The 26,971-nt window shown below is 36.7% G+C and overlaps 3 protein-coding genes and 1 long non-coding RNA gene across 4 annotated transcripts; 1 reads left to right on the top strand and 3 right to left on the bottom strand.

Moving 5' to 3' along the window:
• Nucleotides 1-1,326: 1,326 nt before the first annotated feature.
• Nucleotides 1,327-2,895, bottom strand: LOC107628454 (uncharacterized). The gene is made up of 3 exons (XR_001617796.3): nt 2,799-2,895; nt 2,007-2,665; nt 1,327-1,899 (listed from the first exon to the last, which is right to left on the bottom strand). It is a non-coding gene; the product is annotated as an uncharacterized LOC107628454 (long non-coding RNA).
• Nucleotides 2,896-8,556: 5,661 nt separating this feature from the next.
• On the bottom strand, nt 8,557-11,101 carry LOC148575106 (uncharacterized). Its single transcript, XM_088506058.1, has 2 exons — nt 10,200-11,101; nt 8,557-10,084 (listed from the first exon to the last, which is right to left on the bottom strand). Exons 1-2 carry the CDS (start codon nt 11,099-11,101, stop codon nt 8,557-8,559), a joined length of 2,430 nt encoding a protein of 809 aa, XP_088362184.1.
• A 1,517-nt stretch (nt 11,102-12,618) lies between these two features.
• On the bottom strand, nt 12,619-14,939 carry LOC107625663 (tubulin beta-2 chain). The gene is made up of 3 exons (XM_088503678.1): nt 14,278-14,939; nt 13,605-13,874; nt 12,619-13,491 (listed from the first exon to the last, which is right to left on the bottom strand). Exons 1-3 carry the CDS (start codon nt 14,669-14,671, stop codon nt 12,812-12,814), a joined length of 1,344 nt encoding a protein of 447 aa, XP_088359804.1. The 5' UTR covers nt 14,672-14,939; the 3' UTR covers nt 12,619-12,811.
• A 1,351-nt stretch (nt 14,940-16,290) lies between these two features.
• Nucleotides 16,291-17,229, top strand: LOC148575107 (uncharacterized). Its single transcript, XM_088506059.1, has one exon. It carries the CDS (start codon nt 16,291-16,293, stop codon nt 17,227-17,229), a length of 939 nt encoding a protein of 312 aa, XP_088362185.1.
• Nucleotides 17,230-26,971: the final 9,742 nt, after the last annotated feature.

Consider the following 26,971-nt stretch of genomic DNA (forward strand, 5'->3'; position numbering starts at 1 on the left):
CAAAAGTATTATGAATAGTATATCAATTTTGTTAAATGTTAGTAAAAGATTTTAACCGTGGGATAACATTGATGTCATTTTAAACGTTTTGGGATAAAAATAGAACTACTAAAATGTTAAGGACTAAAGGATTCATTCCAAATGTTGGGAGACCAAAACACTACTTTATCCATTATTTTTATTAGAAAAAATTTCGCTTCCTTCCTATAATAAATGTTAAAAGAACATTCCAATTTTTTTTATTTATAAAATGTACACTCTCCGATCCTCTCTTATAATTTTTAAAAAATCTCCTCTTTAACCCATTTCAAATTTTGTGTTAATTATCATTAACTTTATCTATTTTTTAAGAAAAAATAAATTATTTTTTACAAAAATATCCTTAAACAAAAATTTAATTTTTTTTTTACCAAAATATATTTTAACAAATTATTTTTCTTGCGACTAAATTATATTTTTACCAAAATATCTTTCAAAATATTACTAAATTATAATTTTATCAAATTGTTTTTAATAACAATTTTTTTTGTATATTTTATTATTAATCTCATGATATTAATGCATATTATTAAACATGGTTTTACAAAATTAATTTAATATTTTTTTATTAGTTCCACAGAAAAGAATTTTTTAATTTAATATTAAAATAATATTGATATAACAATTTAATCACTAGAAGAATAACATTACATGGTATCTTAATAAAAAAAATTAATCATTATAAGATATTTTAAAGAATATTTTGATAAAAATATAATTTAATCACTAAAAAAATAATTTATTAAAAAATATTTTGGTATACAAAATTTAATTACTAAAAATAAAATTTTTGTTAAAGGTAATTTAAAAAAAAATTATTTTTCTTAAAAAATGGATAAAGTTATTATTAGTTAATACAAAAATTTTAAAATAAGTTAAAAAAGAGATTTTTTAAAAACTATAAAAAAATATATATATTTTACAGATAAAAAAGAGTGGAGTGTCATTTAAGTATTTCTTAAAAAAGGTGAGTAAAATTTTCTCTTTTTATTAAAATATAAGGGTTTTTTTTTTTTTTACATTAAATATATGAAAAATGAACACCCAAAAAAAAAAATTTCTAAATTTACTTTTAATGTTTTTTTATCCGGTGTCCTTGTTAGTTAATTCCTTAAAATAAAACGTGTTTATTCTTATTGAAAAAAAAAAAAATTGATGTTACACCTAAATTAATAAATAATAATAGATTAGATATTTGTGAAGATGCTTCAAGATTTTAGGGTTGAAGACCAATGAGAAACCAGACCTGTACAATTATGCAATAAAGATAGAATAGTTTGACACCCAAAGCCAAAAACCAGAGAAAAACAGAATTGTATTAGAGACTCTTTCAATTACAAACTTATCAATCTATTGTAATCTCTGAGTTTCACACTAGCTCATACTATTTATAGTGTTTAGGTGACTTCTCCAAAGTCATCATTCTCTACACCCCCCTCAAACTAAGGGTTGCAGCATGTGAAATCCTTAGTTTGTAAGTTAAATTATTAAACACTGTGACAGAAAAGGGGTTGGTGAGAATATCTGCAACTTGAGAGTGAGAAGGAATATGAACTATTTTAACTAATCTTTTTGTGATTCTATCTCTAACATTTCAAAATGTTTATTGTGACTATGTAAGACAGGATTTTCAGACAGCAATCGGAGCTGTTGGACTTGTAATGTTGAGGTCTCCAAGCAATTTTTGAATCCATATAAACTCAGCCACTTCTTTTACCAAGCACCCGTATTCAGCTTTTGTTAAAGATCTGCTTAATGCCTGTTGCTTTCTGCTGCTCCAGAATATTGGATTAGGTCCTAGGAATTTGCAATAACCATTAGTAGACCTTCTATCATCTAAATGAGCAGCCCAGTTTGCATCTGCAAAAGCAAAAACTCTTAGAAAATTGGAGACTATGGATAGTCCTACCTGAAAAGACTCAAAGGATTCTCTTAACAGCTGTCCAATTATGCATAAACTGACTAACCCGGTTTGCCGCATATGCTATCTCAGAACTGTCAAAACTGTCACTTTCTTGAGCAGTAAGTTTGAAAGAAGGCAGAATTGGACAAATCCATCCAAGCCTTTTTTAAAAGGCCATGCACATATTTTGCTGGAGAAACATGAAGAGAGAAAATAGAGTGTAGTTTAGCAATAATACTTTCTATTTCACTGTTGTTACTACCTGTAATGACTATATCATTAACATGGGCTAATAAGTAAATAGTAGAGGCAGAAGTTGTTCTAACAAAAAGAGTAGAGAAACCAAGAGTATGTAGAGTAGATTGAAGTTTTAAAAACCAAGCTCTCGGGGATTGTTTGAAGCCATAAATGGCCTTGTCTAATTTACATACCATACCATTTGCACCTGAATATAAGCCAGGGGAGGAGTCATATATACTTATTAAAATCGAATTGGCGGAAGCATCGCCCTTTAGAAATCGCTAATGGTAGTGGGTCTAAAAATCTGTGTATAATCAATACCCTCAACTTGGTGGCAATCTTTTGCAATAAGTTTGGCCTTGTATTTTTTAATGGAGTTATCAGGGCCACGCTTGATTGCAAACATCCATTTGCATTCTGTGGTGGATAGACAAAATGCCAAGTTTTGTTTGCCAATAATGCAACATGTTCGTCTTTCATAGCCTACAACCATAAAGGAATTGGATACAAAAAATCAGAACAGAAGCTGAAGCATTAGATGCAGAGGGAAACATTGATGATATGGAAATAATTTTTCATGAAGATTTTAGGGTTGAAGACCAAAGAGAAACAAGACCTGCACAATTATGCAGTAAGGAGAGAATAGTTTGACACCCAAAAACTAGAGAAAAACAGAATTGTATTAGAAACCCTTTCAATCACAAATTTATCAATCTATCGTAATCTCCGAGTCTCACACTAGCTCATACTATTTATACTGCTTATATGACTTCTCCAAAGTCATCATTCTCTACAATATTAAACTACTTATTTTGGTTGGAATGGATAATATTTTACTTGCTTAAGATTCACTATTATCATAATAAAAAATTTTGAATGCTAGTAATTTTTAACAATTTTAGCCAATAAAAATATCAAATTATTTTTAATAAATATAGGTATAAACTGTGTTAATCTATGTGTAAATTTAATAAATATAAATGTATATTATATATTTTATATGTATAAATGTTTGTATGTATGAGTATAAATTATTGTTTATATAAAAATAATAATTGATCTTGCTTGCGAAATAGAGGTGACAACCGAGTTATGTCCTCAGAGGCTGAACGTCCAACTCTTGAGTCCGAGCTTTTCCTTTCTATTGTGGTGTGAAAGTACGAGCTATGAAGAGGAGGGGGAGTGTACCTGCAAAGGCACTCTGAAGCTTAAGTCAGTATATTATCTTATTCGAATAATCTTAAAAGAACACTTTACCTTGCTTTATATTGTAGGCTATTTTTCCGTTACGCTTTTGGTATTAAGGTCGTTTATGAAAAGGCGAATAACGTCTCTTTCTCATATACTGTTATATCATCGGTTATGGTGGAAGCGCTTATTTGACTGAGTTATGACTCATGATTGGACGAGCTTATAACGGATTATAACGAGTTATAGCTCATGAATGGGTGAGCTCATAACAGACCGCGCCGAGTTATAGCTCATAACTGGGCGAGTTTGTAACGGATTTCACCGAGTTATATCTCATTTATTATGACCATATCACAGCCCCCAAGCTTGGCCTGTGGAGAGTTTTTAATGAAGCAGGTTGAGCTTATTGAGGAGTTATAACTCGGTGAGACAGGTTGCTGAGTGAGCCCCCAGTTCAACTTACTTCATTAAAAATTTTTTATGTTTGAGATGTAGGGAGTCGTGTTGTTGTTTTTGGCGAGGAGAGAGAAAGAGTAGTGGATCATTAAAGTCTCTTATTTTCCCAAAGCAAATGCACCGTTTGATGTGATTGAGGAAGCAGTTACCTTTACAATGTGGTTAAGTGAATGGTTTGGGAACTGAGTTGCTTATCCCTGACCCTTGGTGTTTCTCCTTTGAAAACAGAATGAATAAAAGAGGTATGCATGGTTTTTATTTTATTTTATAATTTTTCGTCTTCTTCTTCCTTCTTTGCTTTTGCTTTTGGTTCTGGGTTTGGTTATGGGGTTTGAGAAGGAGAAGAAAAGGGAGATTGATTGGTCCTATGACTGGGTTAGTGAGGATGTGAAGGGTCGGGTGTCTTTGTTTCGGGATGATGCGGCTGTGAAGGAGGTTGATGTTGGCAGAGTCGTGAGGCCAGGGTCTGGGGTTCAGGTGGAGTTACTGCCATGCAGTAGTGAGGATATGATTTATCATAGGGGGCAGGGGTTTGAGTATTTTTATATGCATAGCTGTGTGTTGGAAGAACTGAGGGTGAGGCTGCCATTTACAGTGTTTGAATGTCAAATTTTGAAGCAACTAAACTGTGCTCCTTCACAATTGCATCCCAATGGTTGGACGTTTCTGCGTTGTTTCGAAATACTGATGGAATTTCTTGAGGAGGATCCGTCTGTAGATTTATTTTTTTTCTTTGTTTCAAGCTAAGGGAGTTTGGAAAGGGGGTTGGGTTAATCTGAACAGTACTCCTGGGTTTGGTATCTTCAAATTATATAAGTCTTCTTTCAAGGACTTTAAGGAGATGTATGTGAAAGTGAGGAATGTTGAAAAAGAGTTTCTTTTTTATATTGACGAGTTCTTGGCTGAGAGATTTCTCCTTTGGTGGTGCTCGGAACCCCAGAATATACTCGGGGCTGAAGTCATAACTCCGAGGAATGTGTGTATAATTGAGTTTTTGGTGGAACAAATTGATCAGAAAGATTTGATCTCCATGTTTGAATTGTTAAAGTGGGAGGAAAATAGGGCTGCTGTGGTAGATTATATGAGTGAGTTGTGTATATGTGTTAGTGATTTACTTGTGTATTTGAGCCTTACTGAGCTGCTGTTTTGCTTTTTGAATTTGCAGGTGGTAAGTACTCGGTGGTGTCAGCTGCTTCACTTAGGTCGCGTTTTAAAAGTAAGAACTTGGAGAAAGAGGTGTCGTCGTCCAATCGCGAAAAAGGTGGTGGAGCTGGAGAAGTTAGTCAACCTCGTCAGGGGCGGAGGAAGGTGATTGCAAAGAAGAGGAAATCGAGCGTGGTCGATGTGTCCGAGGATACTAGCGAGAAGGAACAAGGGGTTTCTTTAGAGGAGATTCAAGCTTTTGTTGTGAATCAGAAAAAGCTGCATGAAATGACCGAACATAGTGAGGGTATATCTGTATGGGGGAAGGAGTATCCCTATATGGCTGTTGCCGATGAGCATTGTCAGTCTGAAGCTGATGTATCATTGGCGAATGAGGTTGGCGAAATGGCTGTTGGTCAGTATATGCAGGTAATGTCTTGTAATTGTGTTTTGGTTGTTTTGTTTGCTGGGAGTTACTTATATATTTTATTGTTTTTTGTTGTGGTTTGTAGGTGGTTGGTTTAAGGTTAGCTAGTTTAGGTCGTAGTCAAGAGCTGAAGCATAAAAAGGTGTTGGTGGAGAAGGATGAGGTTTTGCTGTTGAAAGAGGAGTTGAGTAAGTCTAAAGGTGCTGTTGCCGAACTTCAGAATAAGTTGGCTGAAACTGAAAAATAATTGAAGGAGACCAAAGAGAACTATGCTAATGATGTTGAGGATTTGAAAAAGAAAGAAGCTAACTTGGCGAGCATGGAAGCTCGGTTGATTGAGGTAACTGCGAAGCTTAAAGAAATGGAGAAGAAAAAGGGTGATGAGATTTTAGATTCGTTTGTTGAGGGTTTTGAGAGGGCATCTTTGCAGGCGAAGTTCCTTGTGCCTGATGCTGATCTGTATGAGATAGACCCTGGGAAGATTGTCCGAGATGGTAAAATGGTTGAGGATGATGGCGTTGCCGAGGATGAGGCAGAGAATGCTTAAGATATTATTGTAATTGTTTTAGTGCTGTTTATGTTTGTTTGAGGACTTTATTGGCGAAGACTTATTGATATTTGCTAAACAATTATCTGCTATTTTGTAGGCTGTTAATAGAGTTTGTTTAACTTGTTGTTTATTTGTGGCCAATTTGGATTTTAAATGTTTGAGAGGCCTTTGCGTAATTGATGGGAATGTTCCGTTAAGAATATCCCTGTTAGAGTTTGCCTTTAATGTTCGGATTGAAATTAGGCGAGGATACTCGTCTTTTTGAAATCATAGATAAATCTGTATCTTATGATATTTATTGTAAAAGCAATCAAAGGAATGATATAGTGAGAAAGTTGTTATATAAGAAAGAGTGAAATAGACTGTATTCACATAGTAATATTGGCAATCCTTTGGATACAAAGGTTCAGGTAGGCTAGCCTCGTTAAAACCTCTCCAAGCAAAACCTTTTAGGGATAAATTCTTGGTAGTAGGAAAAAGAGTACAAGCCTGTCCCTGAGTTTTTAACTATAGAATTTCTTTAGGGAAGATACATTCCAAGTGTTGGGTAGGATTGTACCATTTAGGGTTTCTAGCTTATATGCTCCGTTGCCGAGGACTTGTGTAACTCGATACGGCCCTTTCCAATTTGCGGCGAGCTTGCCATGCGATGGTGGACGTCGCGCGAGCTCTGTCTTTCGAACGACCAAGTCTCCTTTATCGAATGTTCGGCTTCTGACCGATTTATTGTAGCGCCGAGATATTGTTTGCTGGGCGGCGCGTTGTCTGAGTGTGGCTATATCTCGGATCTCTTCAATGATGTCTAACTCGGCTCGCTGAGCTTGATCATGGTCATCGAATTGTGTCCTAATTGAGCTTTGGGAGATTTCTAGTGGTATCATTGCTTCAGATCCATAGACAAGTCGGAACAGTGTGGATGGTTGGGGCGTGCTTCTGGCAATTTATACAGGTCCTAACCTTGTTTTGACTGTCTTGTTTTAGTGATGGCCAGAAGAAGCCGGCACGGAGGATTTTTGAGGCTAGGCTCCGAGCTCCTGTGTGTGTTCCGCAGATCCCCTCATGTGCCTCCGATAGTGCTATTTCGGCTTCGGAGCTGCTAAGGCATTTGAGTAAAGGGCGAGTATATCCTCGTCTGTATAAGGCTCCATTCAGTAATGTGAAAAAGGTGGCTTGTCTTCGGAACCTTTTGACATTCCCAATGTTGTCTGGAATGTTGGATGTTTGTAGATAATTTATGAAATCTGTCCGCCAATCACTTTCCTGAGTAACACTTAGCACTTTTGTCAGGTCAACACTGGGAGATTTTATAGTAAATTGATGTAATGTAGATATCTCGGACTGAGTACTGCCGAGCTTTGATAAAATATTGGCTCTTTGGTTTTGTTCTCTTGGTATGTGTTGTATTTCAAACTTTTTAAATTGTGAAATTAAATCTTTGACTAACAGTAAATATTTAGATAGAAGAGGGTCTCTTACTTGAAACAGGTCATTTACCTATTGCACAACCAACAAGGAGTCACAATATACCTTGATTGTGTGTATTTGAAGATCTAAACAAAGCCGAAGTCCTACGACCAGGGCTTCATACTCGGATTGATTATTGCTGGCTTTAAAAGATAGGTGTAAGGAATGCTCGAGGATGGAACCATCGTCGGCTTCGAGTCGTATTCCAGCGCCGCATCCTTCTTTGTTGGATGAGCCATCTATGTACAAGGTCCATTGTTTTGTGTGGTCATCTTCTGATGGTAGTGTAAGCTCTGCAACAAAGTCGGCTAAAAATTGCGATTTTATTGCTCCTCTGGACTGATATCTGATGTCGAACTCAGATAGCTCGATTGACCATTTTATAAGTCTCCCTGCAATGTCGGGCTTGTGTAGTACTTGTCGTAGTGGGTGATCTGTTCTGACATTGATGACATAACTTTGAAAATAAAGTCGGAGTCTTCGTGCTGAGAAGACTAATGCTAAGGCCAGCTTCTCTATTCTCGGATAATTAAGCTCGGCATGGTGGAGTATTTTGCTGACGAAGTAGACTAGTTGCTGAATTTTGCTTCTTTCTGTGACAAGAGCCGAGCTTATTGCCCAATCAGTAACCGATAGGTATAGAAATAAATCTTCCCCTTAGAGGGGCTTTTGTAGAATCGGCGGTTGCGAGAGAGTTGTTTTTAGTGTGTTAAAAGCTCTTTCGCAATCGTCGGTCCACTGAAATTTGTTTTTCTTTTTAATTGTTTGGAAAAAAGGATTAGACTTTGAAGCTAAACAAGGTACAAATCTTGATAATGCAGCAAGCCTTCCTGTGAGGCGTTGTACTTCTTTTATATTCTTAGGACTTGTCATGTCCAAAACTGCTCGGCATTTGTCCGGGTTTGCGTTGATGCCCCTGTTTGTTAATAAAAATCCCAAAAACTTACCACGTTGTACTCAAAAAGCGCATTTTTTCGGGTTCAGGCGCATGTTGTAATGGCGTATCTGGGCGAATATTTCTGTTAAGTCGTCAATATGGTTACTGCCGACTTTTGTTTTGGCGACCATATCATCAACATAAACTTTGATGTTTCTGCCGATTTGTTTGGCGAAAACTTTATCCATAAGACGTTGGTAAGTTGCTCATACATTCTTTAGTCCAAAAGGCATAACTTTATAACAGTAGTTTCCGAAGTCAGTAATAAAAGCTGTTTTACATTGATCAGAGGGATGCATAAGTATTTGGTTGCACCCTGAATAGGCATCCATGAAACTTAGGGTAGCGTAACCAGAAGCGTTATCTACCAAAGAGTCTATGGATAGTAAAGGATACGAATCCTTTGGGCATGCTTTGTTTAAATCAGTAAAATCGACGCACATGCGCCACTTACCGTTTTGTTTCCTTACCATAACCACATTGGCGAGCCAGGTGGTAAATCTGATCTCTTTGATGAATTCGGCACTTATCAGTTTTTGTGTTTCTTCCAACGACGCTTTTCGTTTTTCCTCGTCGAGTTTTCTTTTCTTTTGCTGCACAGATCTCGCAGATGAGTTTATAGCTAGTTTATGGCTGATGATTTGTGGGTCTATGCCGGGAATATCTGAAGGTTTCCATGAAAATAGGTCGGCTTGCTGTTGTAGGAAGGTGGTGATGGCGTTTAGTTCCTCTTTGCTTATTGAGTTACCTACAAAAGTGAACTTGTTTGGGTCATTGTTGAAATAGACCTTCTGTAAGTCATCGGATGAAGTTGGCCTTTCCTGAAAGTCGGTTCTTGGATCTAGGTCGGCTAATGCCGAGCTATTGTGTGTGAGATCGACATTGTTAACTTGCTGTTTTGAATAATTTTGGAACTTCATGCCGATGTTGTAACAGTGCCGAGCTTCCTTATAATCTCCATGGATTGTGACGATATGATCGTCCTGCAAAGGGAACTTAACACACAGGTGAACTGTAGAAACGATGGCGCCGAACTTGTTTAAGAAAGGGCGACCAAGGATAATATTATATGGACTAAAGCAATCTACCACTAAATATTGAATATCACAAGTTTTTGAAAGAGGATGCTCACCCAATGTGGTTTGTAACCACACTGATCCTATTATTGGGACCCGTTCGCCTGAGAAACCGACCAGATCTCCCCCTGTTGACTGGAGAATGTTGTTACTGAGCTTCATTTTTTGAAATGTTGAGTAGAATAGAACGTCGGCACTACTTCCAGGATCCAGCAGTACTTTTTTGACTAGTAGATCTCCCAACTGAAGAGTTATAACTATGGGGTCATCCAAGTTCTGTATTCTAGAGTTGTAGTCTCCTTGTGTAAATGTGAGCTGCGGTAGTTGTGTTGGATTCTCTGTTTCGTTTTGTGGTCCTTTTAACGAGCATATTGCTCGGAATGACCTTTTTCTCGCCGAGTTTGAAGAACCTCCACTTGCGTATCCTCCTGAAATATAATTAATGACTCCTCGTGGCTTTTCATAATTGTTCGCCGCTACCTTCTCTCTTCCTCGGTACTGTTGTTCTGATGAATCTTCGTTCCTGGAAAGTGTGGAACGTTTTTGGATGTGACTTCCGATGTACTTATCGAGATGACCTTGCCGAGCTAAGCGTTCTAAGAGGTCCTTTGCTATTACACAGTCATCAGTGGAGTGGCCGTGCTTCTGGTGGAAGGCACTATTTGGATTTGTCTATGTTCTTAGTGTCTTGGTAGGTGCCGGCCTTTCTTGGTGGCTTGATGAGTTTTGAATTTAAAATCTCTTTGATGATGTCCTCTCGCTTAGTGTTAAACTGCGTATAAGAGTCAAAACGAGGGGTTAGTTTAAAATCTTTCTTACTATTTGGAGTTTTATCGTCGTCTCTGTGGCTTGTTTTATCAGACTTCCGAACTTGTCTGAGCTCCTCGATATCGATTTGCCCTTTGGCTTTTTCTCGGAACTCGGCCAGGGTTTTGGGCTTGGCTACCGCAATAGTTTCTTGGAACTTTCTAGGTCGGAGGCCGCTTTTGATTGCGTGCAAATGGACTTCGGGATGGAGGTCGGGTATACTGATGGCGACTTTGGTGAAGCGAGTCATATAGTCCTTCAGACTTTTGTTCTGCCCCTGCTTGATAGTGTTCAGATAGTCAGAGTCATGCAGATATATTGTGGACCCGGCGAAGTGTTCTTCAAACAGCTTGGCCAGTTGCTGAAATCGCGAAACAGAACCTGCAGGCAAAGTACACAACCAATCAAGTGCAGGACCGTCTAAATAATTTGGAAAACAACGGCATAAAACAGTGTCGGATGCACCGTTGACGATCATTATTGATCGGAACTTTTTGAGGAATTTCTTCGGGTCTCCGAGCCCATCATAAGGTGTGAGGGTTAGTGGCAGGGTGAATCTCTTTGGCAATTCGAAGTTCATCACTTCTTCCGTGAAGGGTCCTACAAGTTCATCGGACTCTTCTTTTTCATCCTCGGGATGAATTACATCAGCTCGGATAGTCTCCGAGACATGAGAGGGCTGGAAATGATGCTCATTATCCTCTAGCTGCTGGTGATGAGTGTCGTTATGTTCTATCCGAACATGGTTCAGTTCAGCAATTTGAGCAGCCATTATTTGGTTTTCGTCAGTTATCCGTTGATTGGCTTGTTGTAGCTCGGCTACCATCCGCATGAGTTCGGATAGTGAAGGAGGTGGTACGTCAGCCATGAGTACGAGCGAAAACAATGGGACCAAAAAAGAAAATTCTATATCTTCGGCCCCACGGTGGGCGCCAATTGATCTTGCTTGCGAAATAGAGGTGACAACCGAGTTATGTCCTCAGAGGCTGAACGTCCAACTCTTGAGTCCGAGCTTTTCCTTTGTGTTGTGGTGTGAAAGTACGAGCTATGAAGAGGAGGGGAAGTGTACCTGCAAAGGCACTCCGAAACTTAAGTCAGTGTATTATCTTGTTCGAATAATCTTAAAAGAACACTTTACCTTGCTTTATATTGTAGGCTATTTTTCCATTATGCTTTTGGTATTAAGGTCGTTTATGAAAAGGTGAATAACGTCTCTTTCTCATATACTGTTATATCATCGGTTATGGTGGAAACGCTTATTTGACCGAGTTATGACTCATGATTGGACGAGCTTATAACGGATTATACCGAGTTATAGCTCATGAATGGGTGAGCTCATAACGGACCGCGCCGAGTTATAGCTCATAAGTGGACGAGTTTGTAACGGATTTCACCTGAGTTATATCTCATTTATTATGACCATATCAATAATATATAAATAATGTAGCATTATTATCATAATATGTGACAAATACCAACACCGAAACACATACAGAGCCAGTAAGATCAGATCATACTTTATTTAGTTATGTTAACAAAAACAAATGCAGGTATCATTATAAGACTTTCACAAAAAAAAATTATAAATTATAATAACAACACTAAGATTAATCCTTTTTTGTTTAATGACTATAAAAATGGAGAAATAAAAAAAATAGAAACAAAAAGCTCATCTAGGCTTTGTAGTTTATACTCAAATTATTATAATATAAAATTAAAACCATGTTACGGGTGAACCAAATATTTATACACATTTTTTGTATAATATATGGTACCTCCCATCAGCTAGCGACCATGTTGGACACTGGTCCTCCTACCCAATTAAAATTTTGAATTTTTCCGGTATATTTATTGAATTGATTTTGCTAACTTATAAAAAAAAAGAATTTTTATAATACGGTGATTATTATTATTTTAGTTATGATAGTTATACAATTTTGATAATAATAAAAAATGTTGTAAGATAGAATCTTTTTACTTTTAATTTTCAAAAAAAAAATTTAATATAATAAAAATGTTATTCTAATTTATCAAAAATGTATAAGCACCTAAATATAACGATATAGTTAACACACAATATGCATCACCAAACTGATAATGCCACAATTAAATTAAACTCCAACCCTATCAAATCTTTCAACTCTGGTCGGTCCGTAAACGTATGCTACACGCAAGCTTGTAGTTGATAATAGCGCCACAAGAGACTGGTCCTTACTCCTAAGTCCTAACAGCATTTTTTGATATTTTGTAGTGCCAATTTATTAATAATAGCATTTCAAATCTAAGGATACTAATCGCTTGTCGGTCATACAAAAACCATTCAACCGTTTTGGTGATTGAGTGAGTCCGATAAAGAAAAATAATAAGCAACATGCAACATTTGGATAGCTTCGAAAATAATAGTTGCTTAATATACTGTCTTCTCTACCAACGAGTACATAAAAATATTAAGAAAAACATTAACAAAAGCCAGAAATAGTTTGATATTAAGCAATGTAAACTAGTGCTAGCCGGAACAGTATACTATATCCCTCCGGCAACAGGATGTTGCGGTCACCGCATTCACTGATGATCAAAATCACATGTCATGTTGCTGGTAATCTTCTTCTTCCTCTTCGTACTCATCCTCATCAGCAGTGGCATCCTGGTATTGCTGATACTCCGAAACAAGGTCATTCATGTTACTCTCTGCCTCTGTGAATTCCATCTCGTCCATGCCTTCCCCTGTGTACCAATGCAAGAAAGCCTTTCTTCTGAACATAGCAGTGAACTGCTCGCTCACCCTTCGGAACATCTCCTGAATTGAGGTGGAGTTTCCAATGAATGTTGAGGCCATCTTTAATCCTGTAGGGGGAATATCACATACAGTGGACTTGACATTGTTTGGAATCCATTCGACGAAGTATGACGAGTTCTTGTTCTGAACATTGATCATTTGTTCATCAACCTCCTTTGTGCTCATCTTTCCCCGGAACATAGCGGAGGCAGTGAGGTACCTTCCGTGCCTAGGATCAGCAGCACACATCATGTTCTTGGCATCCCACATTTGCTGTGTGAGCTCCGGAACACTCAAGGCCCTGTACTGCTGAGAACCGCGAGAGGTGAGAGGAGCAAATCCTACCATGAAAAAGTGAAGCCGAGGGAAGGGGATGAGGTTGACGGCGAGCTTCCTAAGATCAGAGTTCAGCTGACCAGGGAACCTCAAACAACATGTGACACCGGACATGGTTGCCGAAATCAAATGGTTCAAATCACCAACTGCACAAGACACAATCAAATTCAAGTTAAAACCAACATTGACAATTAATACATCAAACCTAAAAGCAATTGGGAAATGCAAATTTCAAAAGGGATTCTGATGGAAAGCTTACAGCTTGGTGTGGTGAGCTTGAGGGTACGGAAGCAAATGTCATACAAGGCTTCATTATCAAGAACCATACATTCATCAGCATTTTCAACAAGCTGATGAACAGATAGAGTAGCATTGTAGGGTTCAACCACAGTGTCGGAAACCTTTGGAGATGGAAAGACTGAGAAAGTAAGCATCATCCTATCTGGGTATTCTTCCCTGATCTTTGAAATCAACAGGGTACCCATTCCAGACCCAGTTCCTCCACCCAGAGAATGGCACACTTGAAAACCTGCAAACAGAACATCCCCATTTTATTATCAGATACAAAGTTTCCATCTTTAATTTAAGAAAACAGAAATCACATCCATCACCTACAAACCCTAAACACAGTATTCAGCTTCCTTTCAAAAACATAATCATTTAAAAAGAAAATCGGAATACGAAAAGCCATCTTTAACCAAAACCCAAAATCAGAAAGCACATAACCATTACCATTTCAAAACCTAAAACCAAATCACCGAAAATGAAAATAAACAAAAAAGTAAAATAAAACCAGCCGCAGAACAAGCGAAATCTTCAACATTTCTTTACAAGTCAGAGAATTCAAAATCGGTCAACGAAACAAGCAAAAGATTCAACCTTGACTCAAAAAAATAAGAATAAGCACGCGAAAAAGAAAAAAGAACACATACCTTGTAAGCAATCACAGTTCTCAGCTTCCTTTCTCACAACATCAAGAACCGAATCGATAAGCTCGGCACCCTCCGTGTAGTGCCCTTTAGCCCAATTGTTCCCAGCACCACTCTGCCCGAACACAAAGTTATCCGGTCTAAAGATCTGACCGTACGGCCCTGACCGGACACTGTCCATGGTTCCCGGTTCAAGATCCATGAGAACCGCTCTGGGAACAAATCGGCCACAACTGGCCTCGTTATAGTACACATTGATCCTCTCGAGCTGAAGATCGGTGTCGCCGCCGTACCTTCCGGTGGGGTCGATGCCATGCTCAGCGCAGACCACTTCCCAGAACTTGGCACCAATCTGGTTGCCGCATTGACCACCTTGAATGTGAAGGATCTCACGCATTTTCGGAAGTGTATTGAAGCTGTTCGACGAAATGACACAGAGAAAGAAAGAGAAATGAGAAGAAAAAGTTAGGGTTTTTCGGTTGTGTGTGTGGGGACGAGAGAGCTTTCAGTGATTTATAGGGAAAAAGAAGTGAAAAGTTTTGTTGGGTCTTTTTTTTTTTTTTTTGTTGCAAGTTGCAACGGTTGGATTTTGGGTTAGAAGGAATTATAATTATTTAACGTTATTATTTCTTTATTTGTTTTGTTGTGAGGGAAAAATGAGGATTTTTTGAAATTTGAAATTTTGAATTGTAAATCACTGCACTTAGCTGGATTCTACTAATTTTGTGGGGCCCTCTTTTGTTTTTGCTCAGAAAAGAGGCAATCTCTTTCTCTCTCTCAAATGGGTCAAAGATAAACGGGCAAATTTTCATTGAGATTTGAAATTTTTGGTTCTACTAAAACTGAATATAGGAGGAGTAAAATGGGAAAAAAAGGAGTTCGTATTTTTCCTAGTATTCTCCCTAATTTAATTTGATAATCTTATCATTTTCAAACCATTGGAGCTTCAATCCTCTACGAAAGTTAAATGTAGAGTTGATACTTGATCTTTTTAAGTTGAGTTAAGCTTTAAAATAATTTTTGGATTGGCTCTCAGAATAAAGAATTTGACAAGATCATAATATTTAGACTATTAAATGATTTTAATAATAAAATATATTTTTTAATTTTTTTATAATTATTAAATAGTTTTTATTTAATTTTATTTATAAATTAATTTTTTATTTATTATTTAATGTTAAAATATATTTTTTATTTTATAATTATTATTTTATTATTCATCATTTATATTTATTGACAATTAGAAATAATAATAAAATATGTTAAAAAATCATTAAAATCAATTTAGATAAATTAGTATCATTTACATTTATATAACATATCTATATATTAATTACAGGATTCTATGTTATTATTACTTTAATTCTTCTAGCGCATATATATATCCATTTACATTGTGCTTTTTAATACACTAAATAATAATCAAATGCACTTTTTTCAAATTACTCTCTTGTTCTTAATATGGTACCAAGAGCATAGGTTTTTTTTTTCCAATAACAATTGGTTTCTAGCTCTTGTGTTTTGTCCCCTTCGGCAGTACTTTGTCCTTATTTTTCGACTCTTTCTTGAATCCTTGGTTCGTCACCGCCATTACCACCGCATTCGTCTCGTTGTGAAGTTTTCAACACCTCCAGAATTACTGCCGGACTCTGCCGGATGCGCCGCCACGCGCCGCTTGAAGTTCCCTGCTCGTTTGAAGTTCTCCTCCTTCCAAACACCTCCAGAGTCCCAGATCAACGGCTCAGCGTCACATCAGATGCTCCACGGATCTGCACTGCCTGCCCGACCCGCTTCGCGACCTGCATGCCACCTCCTCGCCTAGTCAACGCTGACGCGTTCTCCTCCTCCAATCACGCGGTGCCACGTGTCCTTCCTTGCTGACGTGGCGCTAATGTGGCAGATAGTGGGACTCTCTCTAAAGTTTTTGGTGAGATCTTTCCGATTTTGCCATCTGTTTTTTCGTTTTCTACCCCGAATTTGCAGTTTCTTCTCTTTTTTGCCTTTGTTTCTATTGTTATGGAGAAACTGAATATTTTTCAGCCTATTCCTATTATCCTTAATGGCTCAAACTATGCTCATTGGGTTGAAGCTATGCGAGAATTTTTTAAAGGTCGAAAATTTTGGCGATATGTGACTAGTGATATTGTCTGTCCTGTTAAGCCAACAATGACTGACAAATCCAAAGATGGGCCCTCCAAATCCAAAGATGATGTTGAGAAAGACTTTGCAGAGAAATTGGAAGATTGGAATAGTAAAAATCACCAGATTATCACTTGGTTCCGCAACACTTCTACTCCCAGCATTCATTTACAATTTGGACGTTTTGAAACTGCTATAGAGGTATGGGATTATTTGGCAAAGCGTTACACTATTTCTGATCGGTCTCATCAGTACCAACTGCTAAAGAAGCTTCATAGCCTTAAGCAAGCACGTGGCCAAGCAATTTTTGATTTTCTTGCTCAGATGAAAGTTATTTGGGATCAATTAACCTCTTGTGAGCCTGTTCTTAAATATTCCACTGATGCTAAGGTATATGAGGATTATCGGAACCAAACACGTCTTATACATTTTCTTCTGGCACTTACTGATGACTATGAGCCGGTTAGGACTTCTCTTCTTCATCAAAGTCCCTTGCCTAGTTTTGAAGATGCTCTTCCTCGCCTTAAGTATAACGAAACGTGCTTGGGATTGACTCGCTCTAAGAGTAAAACTGTGTTTGCTGCCACTAATAGAAAGGAAAAATTCTGTCGAAACTGTAACCGTCCTGGGCACTCCTTCTCCAACTGTCCCTCTATTGAATGTCGTAAATGCAAACAAAAAGGTCATATTGGCCCTAATTACCTGAAACTGTTTTGCCATTATTGTAAGCTCTCGGGTCACTTGATTACTATCTGTCTTACTAGACCACCACGTTCAGATCAGAAAAAGTATCAAACTCGTCCTAACAACTCTTAGAATGTGCCTGCTCTTACTGCTGCTACTGCTACTGAATTCACCAATTCTACCTCTCTCAACCCACTTTCTGTCTCTCCATCAAACATTGAATCTCTCCTTAAGCAACTTCTCTCTTTTTCTGGTAATACCTCTGCTGCTCTTTCCACCCCCTCCAGGTAATTCTAAATGGTTTGATTATGGTTGTTTAATCATATGTCTCCTCTGCGTTATCTTTTTTCGTCGTTGTCTACCACTACAAATGCACCTTCTTTTCAACACTGCTAATGGTTCTCCCTTGCATGCCACACATCAAGGATTTATTTCACAATCCAATATTCATCTTCCTTATACTTATTTTATTCTAAAATTAAATTTTAATCTTATCTCTATCGGTCAACTTTTTGAGCTCGGTTTTGATGTCAATTTTTTTATTTCTGGTTATCGTGTGCAGGATCGTCGGACGAGAAACATCATCGAGGCTGATTATAAGGTCGGAAGATTGTTTGAGCTCGAGAACTTTCATGTTTCCTCTACATCAAATCTCTGTGCTATTTACTCTTCACTCGTGGCATTACCGTCTTGCCCATAGCTCCTTAGAAAAATCGCGTCCTCTTATGTCTACGAGTGTTTTAGGTCAAGTTCAAAATGAGTCTTTTAATTGCATCTCTTGTCAAACTATAAAACAACATGCCTTATCTTTTTCTAATAATTCCTCTCTTGCTTGCTCTCTTTTTTTTATCTTATTCATTCTGATGTTTGGGGCCCTGCTCCCACCGCTACTGTGGGAGGGGCTCGATACTCTGTAGTCTTTATTGATGATTATTCACATTTTACTTGGGTTTATTTGATAACTAATTATCATGAGCTGCCTCAGATTTATATTAACTTTGCCACTATGATTTAAACTCAGTTTTCAAAGGTCATTAAAATCTTTGGACGCGATAATGCTATGGAATATCGTGACTCTAAACTTTTAAATTTTCTCGCTGAACAGGGTACTTTATTTGAGTTTTCTTTTCCTGGTACCTCTCAACAAAATGGCAGAGCTGAGCGTAAATACCATCATATTCTTAACTTTGTTCGTGTAATGCTTATTTCCTCTTCCTGTCTTGAGCGTACTTAGGGTGAAGCTGTTTTTATTACTGTTCATGTTATCAGTAGACTCCCTTCTTCTATCCTTAGTAACACTACACCCTTTGAGCGTCTTTATCATACTTCTTTTGATTACAACTCTCTTCGTGTTTTTGGTTGTGTCTGTTTTATCCTTCTTCAACCTCATGAACACAATAAGCTTGAACCTCAGGCTCGTATGTGATGTTTTCTTGGTTATGGCTCTAACCATAAGGGTTATCGTTATTGGGATCCTATTTCTCGACATATTCGTATATCTTGTCACGTTGTCTTATGGGAGCATCTCATGTTCTCTAGTTTTTCTTCTTTTGAGTCGATTCCTTTTACTCTGTCACCATTTTTTAAAATATATGAGCTACTAGTATAAATGACACTAGTAACATGATTATCTCAGAGATAAAAGATCTATGATGAAGTATTAACATAGTTAAGCTCATCGGAGAGTGCTGGCATTACCCCGTACTAGTAGATTTCAGACCCGGTTATAATATTATTAAATTTATCTCTGTTTTAACTAAAGAGGGTAAAATAATAATAATATAATAATATTATACTATTATTTTTTTCAAGATTCGGGTTCGGCTCGTCAAACTGAGTCTAACACAGAAATCAAAATTTTGAAATTCCTAGTCGAAGTGGCTCAAAAGCACAACTTTTCACGATTTAGTCGACATGCTTGCTTAGCTCAATAGAGGTGCTTACTTGATGATGATGCAATGCCTGTGCAGTGAAGGTACTTGCTTGCTTGATGATGATGCAGCGCCTGTATATTGGAGGTGCTTGCTTCACTGAACTTCTAGAAAATTTCTGTTTCTTCAGGAAAAAGTCCCGTTTTACCGAAAACTAGGCCATTATATTATACCTACTCTACAGGAAGTTATGCCAGGATTGCATCATAGATTCTATTCTAAGCATATATGACAAAATTTTGCTAAGCAATGGAATGATAAGGATTTCAAAGTAGCATTGTTCAGTTGTGCAAAACTCATGACTCCCCAGGAATTCGATGCTACCATGGATAGAGTTAAAAAGATGAACCCTCACACTAGTGAGCATCTCTAGAGAATTCAACCTTCTCAATGGACTCAATCACATTTTAGCGAGTGGATGAAGAGCAATAATATCACAAATTAACAATGCTGAGGTGTCCAATGGTTATAGAAAAAAGATGAGGGGCAAGCTAATTATCACCATGCTTGAAGAGATTAGATGTTACACTATGTGCATCTTGGCAAGGAACAAGAACGCATTGGTGGGGTATATGCATTGTTGTCAAACTCTCGAGTTAACTCGTAAACTCGTACGAGTTTACGAATTTAGATATGGAATCGATTTGACTCGTCCATAGACTCTATCCTGAGTAAACTCGGCTAGACTCGGCTAGACTCGGTCAAACTCGGACAAACTCATGAGTCTAGGACCGAGTTAGCGAGTTTGTGTTTTTCTTCATTTTTGCTCAAAAAAGGTCATTTTGAAACCAAAAATACACTTTTTTTTATTAGGGTTACGATAACACTCCCAAAGAATGAAAGAAAACACACTCACAACTCACTCATCTGCGTCGTTTCTCTCAAGTCTCACTTTCTCCATGTTCTGTCGCAGTCGTCGTTCCCCGTCGAGCTGCTGCTGTTCGCCAACGTCTACTACCTCCTCTCTGATTTGCGCCATTGTCTTTGTGAATTTTACCTATGCTACCCTCTGCTTTGTATTTCTTCACATCTCCATTATCCGCAACTCCATCGTGCTATCACCGTTCACGAGTTTGACTACTTCTCCTACAATTCTATCTTTGCTCTGGTTTGTGCCGTCGTGAAATCCATGACTCTTTGTCGCCATCGTTTCGTGCTACTGCTGCACCCTTGTCTTCGATCTACTATTGCTGGGACTTTGCCCCTTCTTTTCTTCTGTATCCTCTATTTTGTGTATGTCTTTTGCCCTTTCTTTTAGCCTTTGCTTCTTGATTTATTTTTTTTCTTTTTAAATTTTATTGCTTCTAATTTGAGTCTATTGCTTATCGTTTATGTTAAATGGCCAGATGGTTCATCCATTCATGGCTGATTAGCAATTAATTATTTTGATTAGAGTTAATTTGATTATTTGATATTGTTCAATGTTCAATTAAAGATTTAGTATTACATATTTAGAATTTTTAATTTTGTGTGTTCTATGTTGTATTTGTATAAGAATAATTATGGAGGATTTGAATGTGTATTTTAAAGTATTTTTTATAATGTATACTACTATTTTAATTTATTATGTGCTTTAAGATTGATATTATTAATTTTGAAGGGTTAGAATGAGTAAATATACATTATATATATAAACTTCATAACAGGTGAACTCATACGAGTCTACGAGTTAACTCGCAAGTCGAGTTTATGTCAGCTCCACGAGTTTACTTAAACTTGCGAGTTTGACAACCTTGGGTATATGGGCAGGATTACTCCGGCTTAGCAGAGCACATTGGATGTCAAGAAGAGAGAGAGCAACCGTTAGAGGCCGTTCCCAACAAGTGATTTAGTTGGTAACATATTTGAAGTTCAATGCTTGCCGGTTAAGGTCAACATAGACTTGGGGAAGAAAACTTGCAGCTGTAAATTTTGGCAATTAATCTCCCTTGTCGATATGTTTGTGATGCTCTAGCATATCAGAATAGAAGACCCAAAAAATATGTGAACAATTAGCTGACTGTTAGAGCGTACAACAAAACTATAAGTTCCTGATTCAACCTGTTCCTAGCAATGAGTTTTGGGAAAAGCATGACTATGCAAACATTTTACCACTAGCATACGAGAGGCCAAGCGGAAGACCAACGATAAAGAAAAATAAAAGGAATGATGCACCAGAGCACACAACCAGATCCTCATAGAGTCTAGTGAAAATATGGACAAATAATTTACAAATATGATCTTAGTGCATGACTATTTATAGTTAGTGTCATATAGATACCATGTTAAAATTTATCCTAACTTGTTTTTTTATTTTAGACTAAACATAATAGTAGAACATGTTAGAAGAAGAAAGACGACATGGCTGTAGTTGAAGAAGTAAGACCAGCAACAGCCCCAGATGCAGGACCAACAGTAGTCCCAACAACACTTGCTGCAATGCCATTTATGGTGGCTCCAATTATTCCATTTTATTTTCTCATGGTTTACTTTTTCATGTCATTTATTTTATCTTTCACACCTTATAGTTTTTAACTATTATTGCAATTATTTTTTCTCTAACTAGGTGATACCAAACATGCCCCTTTTGTTAAACCATGATCCACTGTTTCCTCCTCAAGACAACCAACCTCTAATTCATCCAGCATTTATAAGACCACCACCAATTAGACCTTCAATGTAGAATAGGCCTTCCAATAGTAAAAGCCAACCCAAAAAGAAGAACACAAAGAGTCCTTCTCCAGCTCTATTCAACATCATGAGGTCTCCTTCAATGAACAATCCCTCAAGTAGGCCTATTATTAGCCAAGAGACCGTGCATGGTGCTAGTGCTGGAACTGCTACGAGATTCATGCGATTTATGCCGACTCCAAGACTTGGAACACTAACAAATAGATTCTCTAGTGGTAGTAGTAATTCCATACCTAATTAAGACCTAAAATGGCTTGGATTAAGGATTTCTTGTTGTAGTGTTAAATGCAGTTATATATGGCTGTTATATAGACCCTGTACACTTCAATCTTTTTGAGAATTTAGTTGTAGTGATTTGGTACTATTATATAGACATTACATATATATTACTAATAGTTATGTTTGTTTTGATACTTATGTTTATCAAATAGCTATGATCAATTAGCATAAACTTATATGTTTACTGTGTTAGTGGGAGATTATCATATATTTAGTTTTGTCCTACATTAATTCTATTTCAAAAATTATCATTTTGTAATTGTCACAATTTATATATATTTCTTGCATGTCAAGGTTAGATTGGTGTTTGGTTTTTGAAATATAAGTAGCTATATTGAATTTCAAATTTTTAAAGGTTATTTTTGTTAAGTTTTTAAATTTTTATGGTCAGATATATTGACACATGCAAACTTGTCGGGTTACTTTTGTCAAAAAAAAAAAGCAAACATCCACAAAGAGTTTTAAGATAATATTGCAATTTTATTTCAATTCACCTCAACCCAGAAAAAGAGATTGAATAAATCAAACCTCAATTCTATATTTTAAATACTAGGAACATAATTGTAAGAAAACACAGCACACGACCTATACCAATTGACAAAACCCATACCCTAATTTCTCTCATTTTTTTCTTAATCTTCCCTATCTTCATAACTACGTTTTCATGTTAGATTCATCAGGTAGCTCTATTATGGTCATAGTGTCGACAAAATCAAGTTCATTATTTGCCCCAATCACAGATCTCGCCAAAACTTCTCACCCACTTTCAATCCCATTCACCCAAGTAAAATATTTACAGTCTTGTCCGTATAATAAACGAAGAAGCAGTAAACATGTGCAGAAAAACATAAAACAAAATCTCAATTTCTAACAAAACTTCAAGAACCAAATTTTACTTACTGCCTACCTTGAACAACAGATGAAACTTCTTCTAGGATTTATCATGGAACTAGACTTTAACAATACCACTTTCAACCCACAGTAATGTAAACTCCGAGTAATTAGTAAATAACTAATCAACAAATTAATTATTAATAAAAAAATTAAAAATGGGATTTAATAGTTTAATGTAATGGATATAAATAAAATATAAATTTTGACACTAATTTTAAAGAATTTGGCCCAAGATTGGGCTGAACGGGCCAAACCGGGCGAACCGAGCCCAAGGCCCAATTCAGCCCATTAGCCTTTAAGGGACACATCTTTCCCTTTCTTCCTCATTTCAATTCCATGCTGCAACCAATTGGGGGAAGGGGAAGAACATTAAAACTTCCAAACCCTTAATCAAAATTCAAACCACCACAACTTCTTGCTCCGAGTTCCGATTGTCATACTGTTTGTGACCACACGTCCAGCACGTCGAGCTATACGATTCTATCAGATCAATTTCATAGGTAAGCTTCAATCTTACCTTAGTGTCTCTATTACCTCTTTGATTTTCGAAAATTGTGAGCCTCTATGTTGAGATTTTATCAATTTTGGTATTCTAAGTTCGTTTTAACTTGCGGAACTGGTTGGGTTTGGTTCATTTGGTCTTTGGGTATGGTAAGTACCATTAACCCTACTCAATCCTTTGATTTAGTGTATTGAGAATTAAATTTTGGATATCTTGAACAAGGTTGGGTTGTGGTTTGTTGTTGATATTGGTGTTGGAATCCTAAATGATAAATTAATGAGGTTTACTAATGTATGAAAATGAAGGTAAGGTTGTGGTGGTTTGTTGGTAAATCTTGTTGATTAGGTAATGAATGTTTAGTATGAGATGATGTGTATATTGAGGTATACTTGTTTGAGGTAAGGTGTGGAGGTCTTGGCATTTTTAAATGGTGTGTGGTTGTATTGAATATGAGTAAAGAAAGTGGGATTGAGTTTAGTCTTTGTGAAAATTGAGGTTTGAGCTTTTTGTGCAAAGTAGGTTTTTGGCCGAATTTCGGCGAGGCATAACTTGGCTTCCGAACCCCCAAATGATTTCAAACATATTTTATGTGAAAATTAGGTCTGTGAAGCTTATACCGTTTAAAGAACGGATGAAAAATTATTTAAAACGAAAAAGTTATGCGTGTCGAAAGTGTGAGGTTAGAAATTAAAATTCTGCAGCTTTTGAAACTTAGTGAAATTTTTGGAGAAACGCATGTCCATGGGTATGCATGGCCCACCCGTACGCGTGACATGGAATTTTTGCGTACGCATATACCCCCTTCGCGGACAAATGCTACTGCCTGGTTTGCATGCATATGCGTAATCAGGGGATGCGTACGTGTCTTGGCCTAAACGCGTACTGACGCGTACGCGTATGCGTGGCCCTGTTTTCAGCAAAAACAGATTTTGTGTTTTAAAGCTCAAAATCGAACCTCTAGATTTCTATTTTCATTTCTTTAGTCTAAATATTGTTAGTAAGCCTAGTCATAGAATGAAGTTAGGAAATTGTGGTAACTTGAAGATGAAGAAAGATTCTTTCAAAAGGGTAATAAGTGATCAGAGGAGATGGTATTTGATCGATAAATCTGATGAGAATGGTATATGAGGTAATTAAGAGAGTAAAGGGACATTGATAATGATGTGTGAGACACTTAATGGTGTTAAATAATTAAGAATGATGAGATGAGATATGAATCACTGTGAAATTGAAGATGATAAATTGTAAGAAACGATTGAATAACTTGAGCTTGGGGCGTTGTCTCCCCATGTTAGCTGGGATTTTTTCCGTGGTTGTTGATCTTGGGGTGTTGTTTCCCCCATGTCAACCTGGAATTCGTCCCATGGATAACATTGAGCTTGGGGTATTGTTTTCTCCATGTCAGCTTGGGGTATTGTTTTTCCCATGTCAGCTTGGGGTTTTGTCTCTTCTCCCCATGTCAGCTTGGGATTCGTCCCATGGATATTATTGAGCTTGGGGGCGTTCTCTTCCCCATGTCAGCTTGGGGATTCTCTCCATGGTGTATTTTTGAGGTTGAGAACATGTTGGGATGGCTACGTAACCGACAGTTGATATCAACAGGCATAGGATAGGCATGCATCATATGCATTTGTATGTATTGCTTGTATGTGCAGTGATTGAGATTGCCTAATTGATTATAATATGCTAACTGTCATAATTGATATCTGTATTATCTGTATTCTACATGTGCTTGCTTTGTCTGCTTGTTTGTCTTTGTAATTACCGGAAATGGAGGAACGGAGGAAAGGCTGAGAGATTGAAGATTCTATTTAAGTTCCGGTTAGATCTAAGGAATTGATTTAGTTTAGAAAGCCTTAGAGAACCACCCTGATTTATGGTTTCTGTTTAGTTCTTTAAGTTTTACAATTTGAGTGTCGGCGTTCTAGGATTGCCACTGGCATTTCCAGGACCTTATATATTATGTGAGTGGCACCTTTACCATGCTGAGAACCTCCGGTTCTCACCCCATACTGTGTTGTGTTTTTCAGATGCAGGTCGAGAGGTTCCTCGCTAGGCGTCTGGACTTCTGAAGCGGAGTAGTTCCTGGGTTTATTTTGATATATAGCTTATGTATATACATATACTTAACTCTCTCCGATTGACTTGTTATTTTGTTCCTCTTAGAGGATAATGGAGAGCTAGGGTTTTATTTATGTATTTTGGGCTTTGGGATATGTATATATGTATGTAAATATTTTCCGGCCAGCCTTGACTTCGCAGGCTGAGTTAGGAGCTTGTTATTATGTATATTTTTTGCTCTCTATCCCTAGTTTCTGTTACACTATGTTCGTTGTCTTTCGGTTTCTTCGCACGCAAGTAATCACGTTTCTTGAGCGTTGCGCTTTTATTTTTGCGATTTTTGTTCCACCTATTTTTCAAGGCTCCTAGTTTATTATATTCTTTCTGCTATTATATGTATATATTTATTTTTTAGAGGTCGTGGCGCCTAGCCACTTCTATTTTACATTCTAGGTGTAAAGCTCTGTGTGGTAGGGTGTTACAAGTAACATCTTTCATCCAGATTTTTAGTCTTTTTCCTCTTTGATCCAACACTTTTAGAGTCGCTGCAACTCACGTTACATGTAACTGAGTTTGTAATTTTCTCCAACTAGCTCATTCGAAATAGTTTTCTCAGACTTTAATAACTAGGATTTCAATTTCTTAAAAAACACACACACTTGTGAAGAAGAAGAAACACATATAGAGTCATTATGATAAAATTAAGCGATAATACCACGTTGAAATGTGCATTAAGCGAAACTTAAAAAATACTTGCCATGTGAAAAACCAAACTAACCACGTATCCCACCAATTGACGTTTGATTAAAAATATCAAACAAATATAATTTTTCATGGTTACAAAATTTATTTAAATTGGTCATTATTAATATTATTAGTGTTTTAATTTTTTTATAATAAAAAATAACTTTTTTTTATATAAATACCAAATATATATTATTACATAGCGATTAATTTAGTTTTAGGACAATAATCAATATCATAGCATTTATTCATATCACAAACGTCCATAGCGAATAAACTACTGTTTTATCCCTTAAATACCTCAAATTTTGACAAAATGATACCCGAAATAACATTTTTGCTCTTAAAAAATAATCTTAATTTAGCAAAATGTGTAATTTTTTTATAGGTGTCAAACTATTCGTGTATTTATTTGTAGAGGTGGCAAAGCGGGCCCGTCCGTCCCGCTCCACTCCATAAACGGGACGGGCCGGCTAACCCACCAACTAAGATGGGTTCAAAATGCTAACCTGCCCCACTTTATGGCAGATTGGCGGGTCGGCGGACTAGTCCGCTTGATTTTTTTTTAAATAAAATTCATTAAAATTAACCAAAAATAATAATTAAAAAATTAAATATAAATAAAAAATAGTCAAATTATAATATAAATTTTTTCACTGTCTTTTTTTTAATTTTTAATTTCAATAAAATTGTTCAAAATAATATTTATCAATAGAACCATTTTTATTTTAAAAAATAAATCACATAATTTGAGCAAATATACGAAATTGTAAAATAAAATAAATAAAGTTAA

This window comes from Arachis ipaensis, chromosome B2, assembly GCF_059453495.1.
Source record: "Arachis ipaensis isolate K30076 ecotype BB chromosome B2, ASM5945349v1, whole genome shotgun sequence".
Lineage (NCBI taxonomy): Eukaryota > Viridiplantae > Streptophyta > Magnoliopsida > Fabales > Fabaceae > Arachis > Arachis ipaensis.

Coding starts and splice junctions, on each gene's coding strand:
- LOC107625663 (XM_088503678.1), bottom strand. CDS start 14,671: ATGCGTGAGATCCTTCACATTCAAGGTGGTCAATGCGGCAACCAGATT. Junction 13,875..14,277: donor GAACTGTGATTGCTTACAAG/GTATGTGTTCTT, acceptor TTCTGTTTGCAG/GTTTTCAAGTGTGCCATTCT. Junction 13,492..13,604: donor CAAGCTCACCACACCAAGCT/GTAAGCTTTCCA, acceptor TGTCTTGTGCAG/TTGGTGATTTGAACCATTTG.
- LOC148575107 (XM_088506059.1), top strand. CDS start 16,291: ATGGAGAAACTGAATATTTTTCAGCCTATTCCTATTATCCTTAATGGC.
- LOC148575106 (XM_088506058.1), bottom strand. CDS start 11,101: ATGGCTGACGTACCACCTCCTTCACTATCCGAACTCATGCGGATGGTA. Junction 10,085..10,199: donor CGTTTTGACTCTTATACGCA/GTTTAACACTAA, acceptor AAATCCAAATAG/TGCCTTCCACCAGAAGCACG.